General features: G+C 40.4%; 1 protein-coding gene across 1 annotated transcript in view; it reads left to right on the top strand.

The window, feature by feature from the left end:
- hnrnpll (heterogeneous nuclear ribonucleoprotein L like) overlaps positions 1-21,214 on the top strand; it is a 65,653-nt gene that overhangs the window by 38,652 nt on the left and 5,787 nt on the right. Inside the window, exons 8-13 of the mRNA XM_088086319.1 lie at positions 14,808-14,879; positions 16,630-16,847; positions 17,979-18,100; positions 18,294-18,495; positions 19,769-19,826; positions 20,015-20,113. Coding sequence (XP_087942445.1) covers positions 14,808-14,879; positions 16,630-16,847; positions 17,979-18,100; positions 18,294-18,495; positions 19,769-19,826; positions 20,015-20,113 — 771 coding nt within the window. The remainder of the gene's footprint in view (positions 1-14,807; positions 14,880-16,629; positions 16,848-17,978; positions 18,101-18,293; positions 18,496-19,768; positions 19,827-20,014; positions 20,114-21,214) is intronic.

The raw sequence follows: 21,214 nt of genomic DNA, 5'->3' as shown, positions 1-21,214 counted from the left end.
AGCGCTCTCTTAGCTGTCGCCATCTAGTTGCATTCTGTTCGGACGAGGAAGGTGGATTTTGGTGTCACGCTTGTACGCTGAATACACTGACAGAGCGGACGTATTTGGCGAGTTAGGCGTGAGAATGGGCTGGTGATAACTATAACAGCTGCAGCCCAGATCACCACGGTAACTGCTCAGGGTCACGGCCTGCAAAGTGTTCATAATGTATTTGGTGACATTTTTTACCACCTTTTAGCCAGATTTTTCTCAGTTACCAAATTGTGGTGAAATCTGTGGGCACATTTGAAGTTTCAGAAATATAAATATTTTCTGGCATCATCCTCAAAACATACCCACAATGCTTAGCTTTAACGGTACCCTGTGGAGTTTTCTGGTAAACAAATATTCGTTGTGTAATGAGGTTATGTACATTTAGCGTTACAGCCAAAATATACAGAACAAGTACACGGCATGATATGTCTGCTAAAGCTAGTCTATTATAATCAAGAAGCTATACTAAAGCTTCTACTAGTGCCATCAAAAATATCTGTTTATTGATACATATTACCAATACTCTATAATGCTAAGCTTGTCACATGCAACAAAATGTGCATAGTTTATGAATAATTTCAAGTTTGAACCATAAATCATCATCATCGGTGCAATTGTAGCCCTTACAGAAGCGCTAGCTAGCTTTGTTGCTAACAGCCATAGTTTTTGCCATAATAAGTCTTTTGACCAATCAGAGGTTCCTGTCTGCACAAATATTCTTATAGCCCAGGTTGTCCTGAAAACAATAATCCAGGTGGACCAGAAATGTTTTTGTTTTTTTTTTTTATGGAGTCTGTTAGCATGGAAATAATGCATTCAGGCATCCTGTTGTCAAAAGGATCCAGTTAATTCAGTACAGTTGATATAGCTTATAGCTTACACACTTCAAACCCTGCAGAACCAACTGCATTATCACCCAGCAAAACTCAGTACATGCGCAGTTAAGCTGGCAACAACCAGAAGGATCTAAAATCATTGAAATGAAACAAAGACCTTTATGTTTACTGTAACCAACAAATCTTACAGAAGGCACTAATGTTGCTTTTCCACTGCATTGTACCGGCTCTACTCTACACTACTCACCTTTGGTATTAGGTTCTTTTCTGGGGGTCATTTTCCATTAGAAGATAGTACCGGCTCAGTGTAGCTGGTTGTCATAGCAATGCCGTGGGACACTCCCACGTTGGGGGAGCCCCATTTTCTGGTGCGCGCCACTACTACAACATTAACATTCATCAAGTGTGCGGCAGCGCAAGGTCAATAACAGGGTTACTGCAAAAAAGATTCGCCTAATACCCGCCGGTAACATTTCCTCTGTCTCCCTCTGTCCATTCTGCTGGATGATGAGGAGTTCAGGTGACTACGTAAATGTAGGAATCTTTCATGCACAGATGGCCGCAACAGGAATAAACACAGAAGTTAAACAGTAAAGACAGATGTTCGGAAGTGGAAAATAATGAGCGAATAAAAACACAAGATTGACATATTATTTCTATATTTTTAAAATTATTTTAGGAACCTGTATGTGCAGAAAACATATGTTCTGTAAAACAAAAGTGAACCATCTTTTAAAGTTCCCCCTGAACGTCTCAGGAGGGGCTTTCAGAGGAACAGAGCTCCCCTTAGCTCCCCCCTAATTCAAACTATGCATACACAAAGACTGGCACTCCCTGGATACACTCGTCGGCCAGCAGGGTGAGGAACGTTTGCACCTCCTCGAGCAACTACGGTGTGATCTTTCTGGTTGCTATTTTGGGAAAGAAAAAAATTATACAAAACTGCAGTTGCTACAACAGCTTAGCTGTTTGCGCTGGTCATGGTATTCCGTGCGTGCCGTGCATTGATGAAGCAGTGACATTTCTCTCTGACCAATCAGTGGTCTGTAGTGTGTCCATGTCACCTTTTAGTACCTTTTAATACCTATTCGGCTGTTTTTGGAAGCGCAGGGGAGCAGGTACTAAAAAGGTGGTATCAGTTACCAGATACTTTTTCCTAATGGAAAACAAAAAAAAGGCAAGTAAAGTAGAGCCGGTACCATGTAGTGGAAAAGCGCCATAAGCCTCCCCCATCCTACCTCGTGGCAGGTCCTTGCAGGTAAATTTTCTGTGGCCATCAGAGCGTCATTATGCCTTATCTGCTTGTAAAACAAACCACCATGCCAAATCTTTAATCCCTTCGGCAGCCAGACTTCGACATTCCCTCTAGGTGTTGTTCACCTGTACACGGTATGGTGTACATTGCACCAGTATATTGTGCATTATATCAACTACTGGCACTTTCTTCTTATCCTGGTTCTTTGGCTCCTGGTGCACTTGCCAGGTTATTGTGAATGCTGCTATTTGTGTTTTTGTGCATGTATTCATTTTGTAGTCTTAACATGCTGCTCCTAACTAATTGCCCCAAGTGGGATTAATTAAATTGTTTAAATTGAACTGAATTGAAGCTTCAAACACGGTTAAAAAAAATCCCGCTCTGCACTGCCTTCGAGATGCTCGTGCCCCATGACTTACCCTGCCACTCTCCAAAACAGATGTGTGTGCTTGAGCTCAAAAAAATGTGTCAAGAGAATGCCCTTCCCTATAAAGCCTTCAAAACCAAATTTATTAAAGTAAATGTTAGCTTTTGTCTTTTCTTTGTCCTTCTGCCTTTGGCATCATATCTTGGCTTCATCACTGGAAAAGTGTGAAACAGCTCCATAGCACTACAAGAGGTCTAAAACTCCACAGGGAACCTTTAAAAATGGCCTACAGTTGGGTGTACAGTGAATATTGGAGCCTGTAGGGATCATTTCTGCAACCTCAGACTGTCTTATCTCAAAAGGATTCCTGAAATGATTGATTGCACGGTGAACTGATCCTAGCTCTGTTTCAGATTAAATATTCATTAAATAAATGCCTTTCTACAGTGTTGCATACTTTAATGGAGGTGCATTGCAAGGACACAGACAGAACATGGTCTCTAAATCACAGTGGGAAACACTGGTCACAGCACTTTATGAGGAAGACTATTCTATTGGATTAAAGTTAATCACAAACCAAATACATGATATCCTGTGTATATTATCTCTTTATGAGACACTTTAGGGGTATTTAATAAAGTCAGGTTTATGCTTCACACAAAATGTGGAGTCTTTCCATGATACCTGTACTGTAGTTTGATGAACCCCCCAAACTCCAGACGGCGTCAGACTCTCATTTGCTTTAAAGGGGAACGCTACCAGTTGTACACATGAGCATGTGTACAAGTTGTACTGCATATGTAAAAAACGTGGTATAAAGCCTTCAGTGTCAACAAAGGGAGCTGTGTGTGAGGTCTGATCAATGTCCTCAAGTGATGTCACTCAAGTCAATGTCGGTTTGGTCTGAGAGGCCATTTACGACAACGGTTGTTGGATGAAATGTTAAACTTTTGTTTCGGTTTGGTTTTTTGTTCGCATGAAGACGGCTTTTTTTGTGGGCTCTTATTGCCTTTAATTGACAGGTCAGTGTGAGTGTGAAAGGGGGAGAGAGAGGGGGAGACATGCAGCAAACGGCCGAGGCTGGATTCGAAGCCGCGGCCGCTGCAGCAAGGACATAGCTTCTGTGCATGGGGCGCCACTCTATCCACTGAGCCATCAGGAGCCCCAACCACAGCATTTTGGGGGCCTGAAAAAAGCAAACTTTTTCAACCAGGTTCTAGAGTATAATTTATTAAAAGCGCCACCCTTTCTATCACCATGTAAACTGGCAATGCGCGGATCCTTTGAAAATGGCGATGTCAAATTACATTTCAGACAAAGAGCCATGCACGAGTAGGAGGACAACAGTAACAAGAATGGTGGCTTACCGAGCTGTGTTTGTGCTGCTGACTCTGCTGAGGTTAAATAAATGCCACTGTGGGTTCTCTTGCTTATGTTCCCCAATGTCTTCTTGTTTGTTTATACTCACCACTCTGTAGAAGAACGCCTTTATGTGCAGGCATGTGGTGTTCTTTGGTGTGTCGTTAAAAAGTTACACTGCCAGCTACTGACCTGGCATGCAAACTACAGCGTATTTGGTTGTTTTTGCAGATCTGTGTACATGAGGATCATTCCTACAATGTTATAATATAAACGCAGATTTATTTGTTCTTTTGAATGCAAAAACGTTTTTAGTAGAGCTGTTCTCATCCAAATGTGACCTGAGACAAGTGAAAATTAAAAAGTAAAAAACTGTGGAGGTGTGGAGTCATAAAGAAGTGATCTTACCAGAGCTCAGTAGCACGCTGCTCATCTCTGCTGCAGACTAGAGGCTCCAAGATACATTAGCTGCAACAGCAAAACACACTGCATTCTCTGACAAACTGTCTGAAGTGCACTCTTATTGGAGCTGTGTCTGATTCAGTATCATTTCAGCTGAATCATATTTGGCTGTTCAGTATGAATATTCAAATATTTTTACCCTTTTTTTGAACAGGGACATTGAGGGTAATGGTGACATTCACGAAAGCCCTCAAGTTAGCCCTCCAAGCTAATGCATGCTTACTGTGTTAACAATGATTGGATTTTTTTTTGCTGAAATTAGATCAAATAAAAGCCAGAGACTGTATGGCATTCAGTTGGTGTGAGAGGTAAATTCACCACTTCTCAGCAGGAGGCTGAAGATTATGCTATCTTGGAGTGTGATCAGGTAAAGCCTCTCTTCCTTTTGACAGCTGTCTCAATCAGACCCCTGGCTCTGGGTCTGAAGCTGTCAGTACTGGAGAGCAGCGTGAAAGGGAGGAGCTCTCACTCTGCAGCTACATATGGGGTACAAAAAATACTGTAAGGCGTTAAAAAACACTTACCCAGGATTTTCTTGCATGTGCGGCTCAGCTGTGGTTTTGCTCCGTGTTCCATCATCCATCATCTCTCACCGGTTGGGGTTTGAGTCCAGCATGGTGCAGCACTGCTGGATCAGCTGGAGTGGCGAGACCGAAGAGTTCTGCGGTAATAACAGAATTTCGCGCATTATTTCAGTACAGAAGCTAATAAGTAATAACTTACCATCCATTGCCATAACTCCCGATATAATGTTCCACACCATTTCCCTTCTATGGCTGTCCTTAAAGAAGGATGTGTGGTGTCGTACATAATTTTGTGGTTTTTCACCTCCATAATTAGCTTCTCTTCGTCCATGTTGTCAGTAGTGACCTCCTGCCCTCTGACCTGTTGACTCCAGGTCTGGATCCAGTCATTGTGACATTTGTTGATGTAGTTGTAGTTGATGTGAAATACGATCAGATGTCAACACAGAGTGTTTTATTCTGAAAATTAACCAGATATTTTAATGTTGTGTTGCTGTCTGACTTACTGTCTGCTCTGTGCTTAATTCGGTTGAATTGATGCAAAGTGCTTCGGCGTTCGGCAAAAATATTAGCCTTGTGTGTCTGATCAGCAAGGGTCCAGACTGCCGGAGCTGGAATAGCGTCCATTCGCAGCGCAGCTGAGTCAGTGGAGTTTAACACATAGACTAGAGAGTAATCTATTTGCTCTGTCTGTCGTGGCAGATTAGAGCCTGACTGAACATGGATCTGGTGGAAAGTAACCCTTATATGTATTCAAGAAGTTATGAAAGAAATAACAGGCTGATATTTTTCATTTTTAGTCTCTTCTCTCTTCTAGTTACACCAAGGCAAGATGCCTGCAAAGCAACTGGCCGCTGTTTAAAACCAACAAACAGGAGAAACAGTTGAGTTTAAGCGAGTCATTGCTGTGTAGGCGGAGTGGGGATTGTGCCCCCAAAACTGAGTATTTTGAGCCAAAACTTGATCTTTTCCCAACCATAAAGCTGTAATAGCTGCCACATGATAGCATGCAAGTGTAAGATGTCCATTGTTTGCAGAAACAAACAATAGCAACATTTATCTCTGTTGATTACGCTAAATATTGAATATGTTCGTGAAAAGCAATCATCTTGAGGTCAGTGAAAGCATACACCAACATGATAGGTGCTGATTGGTTACTCAGATTGTGTGCTGTACACACTGTTTCTTTTGGGATGTGTGAAGTTTCTTCCTACACTTTAAAATAGTTGATTTCGCTTTAAAAAATCTAGGAAACCGATTGCCTTGAAAAATGTAAGCAAATATAACTGCTAGTATTATAAATTTAGTTATTTTTACTTAATTTTGTGAAGTTTTTTTTAAGTAAAAAATGATTTGTTTGATTAAATCGATCTCTCTAAATTTAGCAACTTCAGTAAACCAAGTTTACTGTGGTATTTATCTGTATTCTGTAGGTTGAAAACTAGCCAATCATATTTGCATTTTCTTATACGTTAACACAATAGAACTCACAGATCTTCTACCTTCATCATTGGAAAAATCCACTTAGTCATGAAGTTAAGTCAGACTGATATGATCTACTGAAGTTACTCACACTTAGAAAGAACAAGGTCATTTCACTTTTTATTTTTAAGTTGCAACAACTTTACAAAATTAAGTAAATGCAGCTTAGTTTTGTCTAAACTTAACATATAGATACAAAGTAATCATAAATGAAGATTAAAAGTAGTTTACTTTTTCAATGTAATCGCTCTCCAAGACTATTTTAAGGAAGATCGATTTGTGAAATTGTATACAGTGCAGATAATATTGTTCTGCAGTACATTTTTGTAGAATTTGATATTTTGATATTTGCAAGATTTTATAAGAACACTACATGTTATACTTAGAATTTGAACAGCTTATATCATATCTGACAGATGATGGGGAGACTTTTTGGACTTATATAAGAGGTGGACACAACTACATAATGTCATGCAAACCCTGCAAAACATCCTGTCATTGTATAATACGTTTTATGAGGCTTATAATATGTCATGCTTTTATGCTGTTCTCTAAGATGCAGCTGCTACCTCCCAGTGTCCTGGATAGAATAACAGCTCTCCTGTTTTTATCACCACCTCTTCGGCTTCAGCTTTCATCCCAACATGTCACTCTTCTCCTCCTTGTCTTCCTCTTCTCCTTTCAGCTCATCCCCCTTTCGTCCACCTCCGCCTCTCTGTTTACCTTCTCCTGCTGCTGCCTCTCTGCTCTCACCCTCTTCATCTGTTCTCACTCCCAGCCTCCGCTCTTCCTCCTGTCATTCCTGTCATTTGCTTCTTGTCCTTGTTCCTCCCACATACCTCTCCCTCCATTTACACCTTTGAAAACTCAATTGCATAATGCTTTACAGCAAGAAAACCCAAACTAAATCAATTCCAAAACATACTAGATATAAAAGACAAACTTATTTAAATAATTATACCTAATACCATCAGTAGTAAGTAGTAAAAAAAAAAACTTTAAAAAAAGAGGACACCAGAGAGGGCGTCTTTAAGAGATGATGAGAGGTGGCGTGTTTAACATGGAGACAGAGCAGTTAATAATGGTTCAAACATCCAGACCAACTGTCTGAAATCTTGCTTGGCAGGGATGATTCTGAAAGTGCAGAGCGAGGTTGCAGGGTTCATAGAAAGATTTCACTGATGTGGGTTAATGTTGAATGTGGGCAGAGGTCAACATCAAGCTGTCTTTGATGTTAGAAGTAATGAAGAATTCTGAAGGATCCGGCTGGCTGGCCGAGAGGGGAACTAATCCCAGAATGAAGAGATATGAACAGGAAGCTGCGGTTATGACCCAGTTTAGTGATCAGGAAAAAAACAAGAGTTCTTTGCTGATTTGATTGCACCGTAAGGAGACATCAGACATCTTTAAGTGTCTCCCACATTATTAAGTTGCTAGCCAGTGCCAGCATTTTTTGTCATATTCACTTATCATTCAAGACCTCCAGAATATTTTCTGTTTTGAATATATGAACAATAAATACATCAAGATAAGGAAAATATCTTCTGCTTTTTTATTCTGGCTTCTTCCTTTCCTTTTCCATCAACACTTAAAAAAGGACATTTTTTTGTACAAAAAGCTGAGAAAAAATGTATTTTTGTAAAAGAATGTCATTTTCAAAAACAAAATTGATTTTATGCTTACATATTTTTTTGTTTGTTTTTTTCCCTCTTATTTTCTTATGTCACCTTGAATTGTGACCTTTTTTCCAGATCAACTGAATCAGTATCTAAATGTGCCTCTTGTTGCTTTAAAAAAAAATGTTGCTGAGAGGGTCTGAAAAGCCACTAAAGTCAGCACGATGGTAGTACTCTTTTCCCGTCGCCCTGGGATCCTAGATCTTGTTCCTTTGTTTTTGGACATGGAAATGTTGTTCTATTGCACAGCATCTGTGTCCCCTGCACTATAACAGTGAAAACACAGATTGATGGAAGATCTCTTCAGGAAATGGAAATAGAAATGGGTGTGTATCCTTCCAGTAGTGACCAGTCAGTGGACAGAACTAAAGCTGTCAGTAACCACAGCCAGCACTTGTTAGTTCTATTTGTGGGTGATTGGCTAACAAAGAAATAGCTACAATCAATGATGACGTTGACTGTCTGGCAGACATGGTCATTGAGTTCATCATCAGACACCACCCTGTTAAAGCTGGTATAAACTGTGTGATTTTGGGCTGTCTCAGACGAAAGATGACTATCATTAAAGAAACGTGGTGATATGTTTGGTCGACTGTTGTCACTTTCATGTCATCAAAGACAGATGGAGAAAAAATTCTGACAGTGTCAGAAATTTTGGATGACCATTTCACTGTGTGACTGCTGTTACGACCCACGTCTACTAGCCAACCAATAGAAAAGCAGCGTGAAATGCTGCACAGTGCGGCGCTGCTAAATGCTAGTAGATGTTAATACTTCGAGCTCACGTTGTAAAACTGCCATGCCAAGTTAGCCTCTTTTCTCGTGCCACGACCGCGTACACATTCCCCTACTCGTCTTCTTCAGACTTTTTTTGACACACATAAATGCCGCTAAAGCGATGGCTCGATTCATGTTTGTTTACATTTTTCTCTACCACTACAGCGGCATAGATTGATAACAACGCTGATGACATTTTGTTCCTGTGCATTGACATGGATGGACGTAGGACATAGCCTGCTATTCAGTGGGTGATGTCATCATCTGCATACATCAAACTTGATGTCGTACCCAAGTTTATGAGATCCATGTCACAGTGTAGCTGCAATTAACCTATAAGATTGCAAAAATCAGCTAATTTCAGCTAATAATATTCTTGATTATTTGAAGTATCATCCTTGAAAACATTTTTGGAGGTTCATTATCAGACCATATGAGGAATTTCATATTCCAGTGAGATGATCAGAGAAATATCATGAAGAAGTCTGTCAAGTTTTACTTTCACAATGACATAGATGCTTTAATAAAACCACAGACTGAATGTGCAGCACACAGCAAAGGTTGTAAAAATGTTAATATTGAGCTTGTCTTGATAAAGTAAAATATGCTCTGTCATAATTTCAGCACTACAGCTACACTCCAAATGAATTGACTTTAGAAATGCAGAATCAGTGTGGGACAGCTCCCCGGTGTGAAGCTGAGAAGTCAGTTACCAGTAGATCCTTGCAGTGTCAGAAGATTTAAATAATTATTGATTGATACCCATGCTGTGTTAGCTGTAATTTAGAGCGTGCAGATACATTGCAAATCCTGCTGACAACAGGTACATGTATTAATCAACAGAAAATAAAGGACTGTCTGCACACACTTCATAATTGTGTCAGAGTGAAAGAGGCTGAAAGACTCACTTGTTTGAAAAATGTATTTTCAGTGTCAGGATGTTTGTGGGATATGTTGCTTATGAAAAATTGGTCCAATATTTACTATACTGGCTACATGGCAAAAAAATACTTCATAATCTGTGCTCAAATTTGCTTCTCCCATTGGAGTGAACAGACTCAGGACAGCCAGAAGATTTTGAATTCTATGATGTTATTCAGAACCAGTTCAAATAGTTACCTGTAGATGCAGTACTACACTGTAGCCTCTTTCCCACAACACAAAAAGCCCACTAACATCTGGCTTTTTTGTATGCATTGAGAAAGTTTACAATCAACACACACACACAGGTCAAATAACTCTGCTGTAGTCACTGGTATTTATTGTCTCTGGCTCAGATCTGCACTGAAGGAAACACAACACCCAGGTGAACATGCTGATTTTAGTTCTTTTACCAATGAGATTCAATGACATGCCATAGCTAAATACTATTCATCTCTGAGAGACTGAATAAGTAAGAGAACAATAAAGAGAAGTAATCAGCTTAAAGTTTTCCACCACCTTGTGATGGATGTTTAAAACATTAGCAGCTTTATTTCTGTTGCAGCCACCGCATTAGCCGTCATTATTTCCAATCCAAGGCCACGTAGGCATTTTATGTAAAAGACAAGCCCTTCATACGTGGGAGTGGCCACGTATGAGGGATTTCTAGGAGTTGATAGTCCACGATTTTACAGAAGAATTGTGGATTCAAAACTTCCAGATGATCACCTAAGGTTTTGAAGAGTTATGTGATGCAATAACACCTGTTGTAGCTGCTGCTGCATCATGAGGGAGTCAGTTCCTACTGACAAGCACATAGCCATATCATCATGTGACCTAGAAAAGCCAAATTGCAATTTTACAAAATATGGCTTTTTTTCGAATCACCTGAAATACCACCTCATGCAAGCGTAAAAACTTTTTTGCAATAAATGGGAGTTTTTCTTTCATGTTTCCATTAGGTGTATTTTATAATCGCCATTTCAATTTTGCATTTTCAATTTGTGCAGTCTGAGGTTAATGAAAATTAAACTACTAGCTCAGCTCAGCTGACTCAGTGAATGTATCAGAGACACCTGCACACTGACTGCGTGTGCTGCTAAGCTGTGGTGTGAAGGTCAGTGTGGACGGCCATCCTGCTGTCTGGATTATCTCCTGGCCTTCTCACTTTTCACTACTGTAGCATCTGTGTGTGTGCGCGTGTGCGCTTGCATGCGTGCGGACAAAGCGCAGCAATGCATCAGCACGTAACTGCTGAGCTGTTGTGTTTGGGGGAGGGAGGGGTACTTCTTCTCTTCCTGTCAACTGAAAAAAAAGTCAGTGTCCTTTCAGTGTGCCTCCAGTGTACAGTAGTGTACAGCCTGTGTGTGGTAAATATTCTGCAGGATGTATCAGTGATGAAATGTGTTTGACCACCAGAGTGATGATGGTGATGTATTGATTGTTATGATGATAATGTAACGCAGGTTGATGTTCTTTCGTGCTGTGGGAGAAAAAAGAGAAAGCTTGATGCCTCACAGGTACCGTCTCTTTCCTATTACTGTTCACATGAGCTCCTGTGTATCACTGTACCTGCCTCTTACTGAATAAAGCCGCCTTCAAGCTGTTTAGTTCTGATTTACTCACTTCCATCTTCACCATCAAGTGTTTTCAAACTGTTTTTTTACCGTGTGTAGAATCATCACTCATGACTGTGGTTTATAGAAAGGAATGGAATTTGAAATCAGCTCACTCACATAGTTTCAACACACAAAAATGACTAAACAAGCTGCGTGCTTTGGAGAAGGACTTTGGAGCATTTGGTCAGTAGCAGCACTCTCACTTCTCTTTTGCCAATTTTCAGTTGTGTTTGTAATTCTTATCTCTAAAAAACGACAGCTGACAACACTGGGGCAGAAATGACATTCTTTTAAAGTCCGTCTTTTTCTTGAACTCATACACATTATATGAGTTATTTAATAAGACAATCTCAGGGCATGTTTTCAGGGGGTCAGCTTCATTGTCTGTGTTTTTTTTTTAAATTTCAGAATATTCTAAAGTGTGTCAAACAAAATGCAAAACTGAATGCCTCCTGTTGGCTTCACGAGTAGCTAAAAAATGTCTTTTTGCTTCACCACATAGAGCGCAGGCTGTGATCAGCTCAAATCACAGCTGCTTTCATGGACTCTATTGTGACAAGTTTTCACATCATGAGAGGAAAAAAACATCTCAAAGCACTCCTGCAGCATTATCATGTGTTTGGGGGATGCTGGATGAGAGAAATTTGTGCCAAAAAAGGAAGTTAGTTATTATTTCTCATATCTCAGCTGTTAGCTAAGAGAGAACATACACTGGATAAAATAATGCATGTAGCTACTGTAACATCACTCATTGGTTTATGGACTGTTGTTTTAAAGCCTTCAAATTCTGCATTTCAGCCATCTCCATCTCCTTTTTTTGGAGCCAGATGTGACCATATTTGGACTGTAGCAACACCTCACAGAAAAGCCTGTCACTCAAACGCCCTTAAACACCTGGATCGACATCAGTTTTCTTGTGCTGCATTAAGTCACCTTTCACAAGCATTTAAACCTCTGAAACCTGAGATAATAGGTTTGATTTCTTTAAAAAACACAGGAAAAAACATGATGAGTAACTTGGCAAGAAAGGTCCTGCAAATGCCCTGCAAAAAATAGTAACTGGTGACAAAGAAATGATCTTCAAACGAGCAGGAATTATTAGATATTATCAAAAAACAAGGGGAAAATTATCCAGAAAACTATATTTAGAATTCTCCTAATTATATATTTTTAAAAAAAGATTTCTTGACGTCATTTTCTTCTCTTGATTTGTTTGTTTTTATTATTTTCAGGTTATTTTCTTGTTTGTTTGGGGTTTTTTAAAATTATTTTCAAGTCATTTTCTTGTAACTATTTAGGAATTTCATGCAAATTTTTGGGCCATTTTTAGTTAACTTGCTCGTCTCCCTTTTCCCATGTTTTCCAAAAAAATCAAGCCAATTTGCTCTGGGTCCAACGGGTTAAGTATGTGTAACACACATTTTATTAATGCTTATTGTTATGCAGAATTAACTGCAGGCTGCTTTGATTGTCAGGCTGTCGCTTCAGTCTGTGGTCAGATCCTCTCCTCGCTCCTCCACAGCTCCACCCCTCTGTCTAAATACAGTCACTTCTGGCTGCAAAAAAACCACGTTGGTGACAGCCGAAATGCCGAATTCAAGCCAATGGGTGATGTCATGTTAGGTACATCCATTATTTTTACCCTCTAAGGTGGCAGTCTTATGGCTGTCTATTAAACGAAACATTGGAGTATATTTTTTACAACCTAGGTCTTATGCTTGTTGTTTTCTGTGTCATTTCATTGAATAGAGTGTATTATAATAATAAAGCTAATTGCTGAGATCTGGGACACACTAATATTGCTAAAGATACGTCCTATGGGTAAAGGAACACAAGCAGTCAGACGATCAGACAGCCAGGTTAGTCCGACTTATTTCGAAGAAAAAACAAAGGCTAACAGTGAGATCACTACCCAAACTGTCTGTCATAATGAAGCAGCCCACAGAGCTCACTTTAGCACTGCCCTTTTTACACAAAGATCACTGCCTTTGCATCTTTACACTAACCCAAACAGCAGCAATGTAATGTCACTCCAGTGTGTGGTTTAAGACAGCATGCTGGCATTGCAGAAACAAAACAGGTGTGGAGTGACACCTAACACAACAGCGTCAGCCTCTAGTGTGACACAAAACATATGCATCAGCAGAGCTTTCTAAACACAGTAACCGTGGCATAAAATTAGGGCTGTGCGATATTACGAAATATATCATCTGATGATTAAAACAAAAAGGTCTATCATTTCATGTCATGCAATGTTGTTTATTTTGTTTACGACATCTGACCACTCTTTGTGGCCAAGGAGGCGTCTACACAATACATGGCACAAAAGCAAAGAAACATGGAGGAGCTAGAAAGCAATACTGAACGCTGGGATTTAGCTCATTTTAGCCATCAGTGTTAGACGCTCTTCTGCATTTCATTTGACCTTCTCTCTCCTAAAGCTCTCCGCCTCTCACAGACACACACACACACACACACACACACAGCAGGGCTTTTGCAGAGCTCTATAACTCTGCAAACTATAACTTGCAAATACTATGAATCTCTGAACTGAAGAGCTGTTAGTGTGTTTCCAGCTCGCAGGGAATGAATCCTCATACTGCGTTTACAGTTTAACTTTCTGCTAATGCTAACATCCAACAGCAAAAACATCAACAGTTCCAGCCCAAGACAAGCCAGGTCCTTCAAAATAAAAGCACCATGGGTTCCGCTTTGATTATTTATTTAACAATACTTTTTTTTATTTGTAACTGTGGTTCATTTAATACATTTCTATTTTAGTAGTTTACAGAAATTCTGAGGAGATTTCAAAATATGGAGATGTATATTGTGTAAAGCTATTTTAAAGCCATATCGCCCAGCCCTAGCATAACATGTTAATAAAAATGATTTACCCTCTCTGTTATATAGTGGCTGATCTCATTCTCTGCTCAATTTTCTGACATTTATGGCTGCTGCTCTACTTTGATTTAGCCACTACCTGCTGCTAGCTGCTTTTTAAATCTCACCACAGTAGGTTGCACGCATATACATGCATACACTCCGTCAAAACGTCACACCAGTGCTGCCCATGATTCCGTCCCGCCAGCTGTCCTGTTGATTTATACACTCTTTTTGCGCTGTTACTACCTCCCGTGGCAGCTTAAACTTGAAACAACTTTGTCCCCCCATTCCAGGATCATATGTTATGTACACAACAGGCTGCATGAAGGCGTGATATTCCCTCTTTGAACAGGCAGTGTAAAAGGGGCTAGTGTCACACAGTAGAGTGATGTTCTGTTTGGGATTAAATGCCTTTTCCAATGATACTGTGGAGTTCTCTGAAGTAGTAAAAGCAAAGTCTGCATCTGTGAAAGAAGCCCATTGTTCAGAAATAAATTACTGTGAGTGCTGCACTCAATCTAATAATGTTTGTGTGTGTGTGCGTGTATGTCTGTGTGTGCGTGTGTGTGTGTGTGTATGTGTGTGTGTGTGTGTGTGTGTGTGTGTTTTCCAGACCGTGGAAAGGGAAGGCAGAGACAGGCCATTTTAGGCGAACATCCGTCGTCCTACAGTGATAACGGCTATGGTAAGACACACACACACACACACACACACACACACACACACACACACAGCAGTAACTGAATCTGCTGCTACTTCATCTACACTGCCCATACCTCTGAGGTGAAAGCTGACACTCTCCGACACACACATTCACTCAGCACAGGTGTACACAGACTGCTAGTCATGTGTAATGGTCAGAGGTGCAGCAGTAGGTATACCTTCACCTGCCTGTGGAAACTGAGCCCTGCCAATTACAATCTTAAACTTAAGCTGTGTCACAACACACACACACACACATATATTCTGGCACACACCGGAGTCATTAAAATGCAGCATGCATGTGCATTTGTTTGTGTACATTTACACGTGTGTGCATGTGTGTGTGACAATTTCGTGATACAAAGTTAAAAGGCTGCGATTACTGATTGTATATTAAAGCCTCATTCCAACTGCCCAAAAAAAGATGCTAACACCTGTTAACACCTGGCTTTTTAATGCAATAGAAAAGTGAACAATGGGTATTCACACCTGGGTCAAATGACTGCAGCAGGTATTTATCGGCTCCGGCTCTGATCAGCATTGATGAAAACACAACACACAGGTGAACACGGTAATTTCAGCTCCTTAAACAGCGAGATGCAATGACACTAAATACCGTTGATCTCTACCTAAGCAGCACTAAAACATTGATCCAAATGAGTCTGCAGCGAGTTTAATAGAGAGGCTCAATAAGTAGAGATATATAAAGAGAAGAAACCACTGAAAAGTTTTCACAGACCTCTATCCATGCTGCTTTCTACTGTTTACCTGTTTGCTTGCCTGTCTGTGATATTAAACATGACACACTCATCTGCTGCAGAGCTGTGTACAAACCTTTGCTCTACTGGCAATGGGAAAGCTTAAATATATATGTGTATATATATATATATATATATATATATATATATATATATATATATATATATATATATATATATATGTTTGGTGGGAAACAAAGTAGACCACCAGCAAAACAATGCAGTCAACAGCCCAATTCCAACTGGTTTCTGTGTTTAAAAACCCTGCATGCTTGCACTAATTTTGGTGGAAAAGGGGTTTATGTGTCTAGTTTGTTTCCCTAGTCGAGGGAATGGACGTCATAGTTTTCTGGACGGTTCGTGATGTTGAACATGACACACTATCAAAACAACCCACACACACACACACACATACACACACACACAGAAAGGTATACTGTAAGGTGTATACACAGCTCTGCAGCAGACGAGCTGTATAGCCACTTGCTAGCAAGAGCCTTTTTTTAAGACGCATAAAAACTTCAAAGGAGTAACCATCAATGTTCACTCAGCCCTCCAAAGGTCAATCTCATCAAGTTCACTTCAGTTTTCAAACAATTGGAACAGCGCTGATGATGGCAGCGTAAATTCCCCCGAAAGCAAGTGCCGAGGGGAAAGTCAACAAGAACATTTTGAATAACTATTAGGACACCGCGCTAATCTGATTTGTTAGACTCCTTCAGGCAGATAGAGAAAAGAAAGTTTAGAATTATCATCCTAGCTCTTTCTTGGACCTCATCACTGTTAAAGCTGCTCAAATGTGCAGTTTTAATTCAGACAATATAGAAAATAAGATTGACAGTGTTTCTAACTTAGTCGAGGTCACAAAGGAGATTTCTTGTATTTCTTTTACACCCACGTCTACAATAACAACATGCAAAGGCAGTACTGTTCTGATGACATTCACTTGGGCTCCTCCTGTCTGCGTCTCCTCAGGTCCCCCCTGCCCTCTGCTGCCTCTGCCTGGCAACAGCAGGTACAAGCTCACCTCAGTGGATGTTCCCGACATGGTGTCCTACCCTCTGCCCCAGTCATCCTCCTCATACTCGGGGCATGCCCCCAGCTCTGTTGCCATGGTGAGCGGCCTCCATTCATCCAAGATGAACTGCACCCGCATCTTCAACCTTTTCTGCCTCTATGGCAACATTGAGAAGGTAGGTCTATTTCTGTTCTCACAGGTATTACATGCAGGGTTTTCATCAAAGAAAACAGTGTATAGACTCATACAAAAGTAATTCCTCTCAGTTATCATATGTGACCCACAAGTAGTGCGTAAGGTCAAAGTATCTGCAGAGACGACCTTGGGCGAGACCATAAGTAGCACACATCTAAGAGGAAGCTATGAAAATGATGGGCACAGAAAAACACAAATATAGTGAGCTTGTTCCAAAAGGAGAGTGACTCAGGGGTTGGCTTTCACTTTAACTTTCACTGAATACTCTTTACAAACAGTTGCCAACAATTCCTGCAAACATTTAAAGTAGGTCTGGCACAATATCAGATTTTCAATGCACGGTTTTCATGGCCAAAAGAATTCATGATAAAAAATATTATTGCAATGTCTTGATAAAATAATAATAAAAATAATTCTATTTTTTAAATTTATCTTGAACTTTGTTTATTTTGCATTCTGTCTGTTGTTTTTTTTTTGGGTTAAATAAGTGCACCAAAAATATGTGAGTAGGCAGGTGTAGAGGGAGACACTGCTGAAACAGGAAGTTCCCCACATCATTACACTGGAAGCACATTAGGAAGTGATCTCTTACTGACAGACTTATTTCCCCCAAGGGATGATTTGTATATCAGTGACTCACCCTGTGATACCCTGAATTAAGGAAGAAAATTTTGTTTTCCTTGTATACCTCTGAAGAATTTAAAAAGAGCAGTTAGTAAACAGATGTTTTGATATAGTTTTGCTGTTGTCAGACTAACATGTTTACATATATTTTAAAAGTATAGTTTTTGTCGGACTAACACAATAATTCCACTTTTTTCCAACATAATTTAAACATACTGACTGACATGCAAATAATCGTTGGTGGGTAAAGGGCTCCTTTAATGTCTAATATGAACGATTACAGCCAAAAACCTGTTTCAGAGTTCATATGGGGACCTGACAAACTCTGTGGACCTATCCTGTGTTTATTGCTGTTACATCTAATCATAATGTGATCGACATCAATCTGTGTTGCTTATATAAAACATCTATTAACTCTTTGTGTGTGTGTGTGTGTGTGTGTGTGTGTGTGTGTGTGTGTGTGTGTGTGTGTGTGTGTTTGTTGCAGGTGAAGTTTATGAAGAGTGTTCCTGGCACAGCGTTGGTAGAGATGGGGGATGAGTATGCTGTGGACAGAGCCATCACACACCTCAACAGCATCAAGGTGTTTGGAAAGAGACTCAATGTCTGGTGAGAAGTACATCAGTACACACACATACAATATTCTATTATTAATATAGTTCCATATCTTTCACCATGTGTGTCAAATGTAAATGTGGTACGTTTTAAACTCTGTCTGGCAAACTGAAAAGACCACAAATGAACTAACACCTCAGTGCTACAACAGTGCTTTATAAGTCCTGTGCCTGTGTGCTGTGTGCAGTGTGTCTAAGCAGCATGCAGTCATCCCCAGTCAGGTGTTTGAGTTAGAGGATGGCAGCAGCAGCTATAAGGACTTTGCCATGACCAGAAATAACCGCTTCAGCAGCGCCGGACAGGCCTCCAAAAACATCATCCAGCCTCCATCTGCAGTGCTACACTACTACAACGTTCCTCCATGCATATCACAGGACCACCTCCTGAGGGTACGCAGCATCTGTCTGATCAATGTCCTGCTGTCTTCTATGAAGTAAAAGTACTTCCCTCCAACATGTCTGTCCCTCTCCCTGTCTCCGGCAGGAGTCACTGTCACACTTTGCTATCAAACTTTAACAGCTCTCAGGCTTTACAGTGTTAAATTCTTAATTTCACTCTTACATTGTGGAAATGTTGCTGCTGATTTATTTGCCAGTCCAGGGCGAGCTTCCTGACAGCTGTACTGTGTGATTTTGGGCAGTCCCAGATGAAAGATGACCATTGTGACAGAAATGTGGTGATATGTTTGGTTGTGGCTTTGAAACAGCGGTCCTACGTCGCAGTGAGAAAGGTCCGAGGATGGCCATTGTCTCGGTTGTGCGATCAAAGACAGCCTGGGATAAAATTCTGACTGTGCCAAAAAATTTTGAATGAGAATCTCACTGTGTGACTGCTGTTTCACACCTACGTCTACAAACCAACCACTAGAAATGCAGCATAAAATGATGCACTGATCCACACGACTCTGCTAAATGCTAATAGATGCTAATACTTGCTCCGAGCTCTCGCTGCAAAATTGGTGTGCCACATTGTCCTTTTTTCCTCAGCCACAACCGCGTCCACATTGTCCTCCTCCTCTTCTGCAGACATTTTCCTACACACATAAATGTCACTATAGCAAGAGCTCGATTCATGTTTGTTTACAATTTGCTCTTACCACACCGTAGATGGTATGAGACGACATTTTGTTCATGCCTGTTGACGTGGATGGACGTTGGTCCACAGCCTGTGATTTTGAAGGTGACGTCATCGTCTACATACATCAAACTTGATGTCGTACCGTAATTTATTAGATCCACGTCGCAGAGTATAGCTGCACTAAACTTATAAGATTGCAAAAATGTCATAGCAGAAGGCTTTAAGCAAATCTTTAAGAGTCCCCAATTCACCAACAAATATATTTCTTTATTCTACCAAACATCAGATTTTTTAAATATTTTATATTTTGTCATATATTAAAATTCTTCTTTATTTTAAGTATCATCCTGAAAATGTTTCTGTAGGTTCATCATCAAACCGTATGAGCGCAGTAATGTTTCATATTCAAATGAGCTGCTCAGAGAAATGCCCTCAGCAAAGAGGAGCAGTTTTCTAAATGTCTTGCTGGGGACAGATGGGGACATGTCTGTGTTGACAGCCTCCTCCAGATCAGGCCTCATGATGACTGAAGTTTAGCCTAAGAGAGCATCACTCATATATGAGCTGCTTTGTTTGTTTTGGCAGCTATGTACAGAGCATGATGTGCCTGGCTTCGTCAAATTCAAGATGTTTGATGCCAAACGTAAGTACAACTTTAACTTTAAGTTCTTGTTAAAGTTCCTGAAGTGCACGTTGTCCTTCTGTAGTCTGTGATAGGATGAATGCTTTGACTGCTCTATTTGAACTGATTAACTTCAAAATGATTTAATTGTATTAATTAGATGTTTTTCTCTCCTCCTACTCTGCTTTGTCTGTGTCTCTGTCTCTCAGCCTCCTCTAAGACCATCTCTGGCTTGTTGGAGTTTGACAGTAAGACGGAGGCTGTGGAGGTTCTTACTGTTCTGAACCACTACCAGATCAGGATACCCAGTAAGTCTGTCCCAGAGACCCCCTCTGTCCAATAAACATTCATTTAGTCACTGTCCACTCTGTTAATAGCACATCATACCTTATTATATTTACACCTAAATGTCAAATCTATTGGTGGCACGGTGGCGTCGTGGTTAGCAATGGTGTCTCACAGCAAGAGGGTCCCTGGTCCAATCCCGGGGTGGAACGGGGTTCGGTCTGTTGGTGGGGGCCCTTCTGTGCCCTTCTGTCTCCCCGTGTCTGCAGTTCTCTCCGGGGTCTTCGGCTTCCTCCCACAGTCCAAAGGCATGCAGCTCAGGTTGATTGATGACTCTAGATTGCCCTTAGGTGTGACTGTGAGCGTGTATGGTTGTCTGTCTATATGTGTCGGCCCTGCGATAGTCTGGCGACCTATCCAGGGTGTACCCCGCCTTCTGCCCGATGACAGCTGAGATTGGCTCCAGCCCCCCCACGACCCTTGCGAGGACAAGCGGTTACAGAAAATGAATTAATGAATTAATGAATGTCAAATCTATTTATATCTGATATACACTTTGTTATTCCCTTTCCGTAATGCTGACTGTCTTCTTCATATTTTTAGTTTCAGCTACAATGCACATTTTCACATTGAAGACATCATGCTAAAATGCAAATTTTAATAATCTAACCAAATGGATATGTGCAAAGACAGCAGGAAGCTGCAGGGGGTCTCCAATATGAAAAACAAATCACATTTAGCATGCAGATTGTATGACCGTACATAATCCCTGGTTGAAGATGTGCATGCACTGTCAACGTTTTAGAATACTTAGCTTTTTTGCAGCAACTAAATTTGAAACATTGACAACTGTCATGGCTACGTATGTAAACTGTAACTGTAATGACTGGATCACAGATGCATACTCATTGTAGTTTTACTGAATTATGATACCAGCTATGGCCATGGCCAGAGGCATCATGTTATTGGTTTGTCTGTCTATCCCATCCGTGTAATGTGATATCTCAAGAACGCCTGGAGGGAATTTCTTTAAATTTAGCATAAACATCCAATTCTGAACAACATATTATTGGTGTTGTGGTCACCTGTATGAATGATTTTGAAACATAGACCGTATTTATTTT

The sequence above is a fragment of the Plectropomus leopardus genome, chromosome 13 (genome assembly GCF_026936395.1).
Source record: "Plectropomus leopardus strain MGB_pleo_1.0 chromosome 13, ASM2693639v1, whole genome shotgun sequence".
Classification (NCBI taxonomy): Eukaryota; Metazoa; Chordata; class Actinopteri; order Perciformes; family Serranidae; genus Plectropomus; species Plectropomus leopardus.
This window is presented reverse-complemented; position numbering and strand designations above follow the sequence as displayed.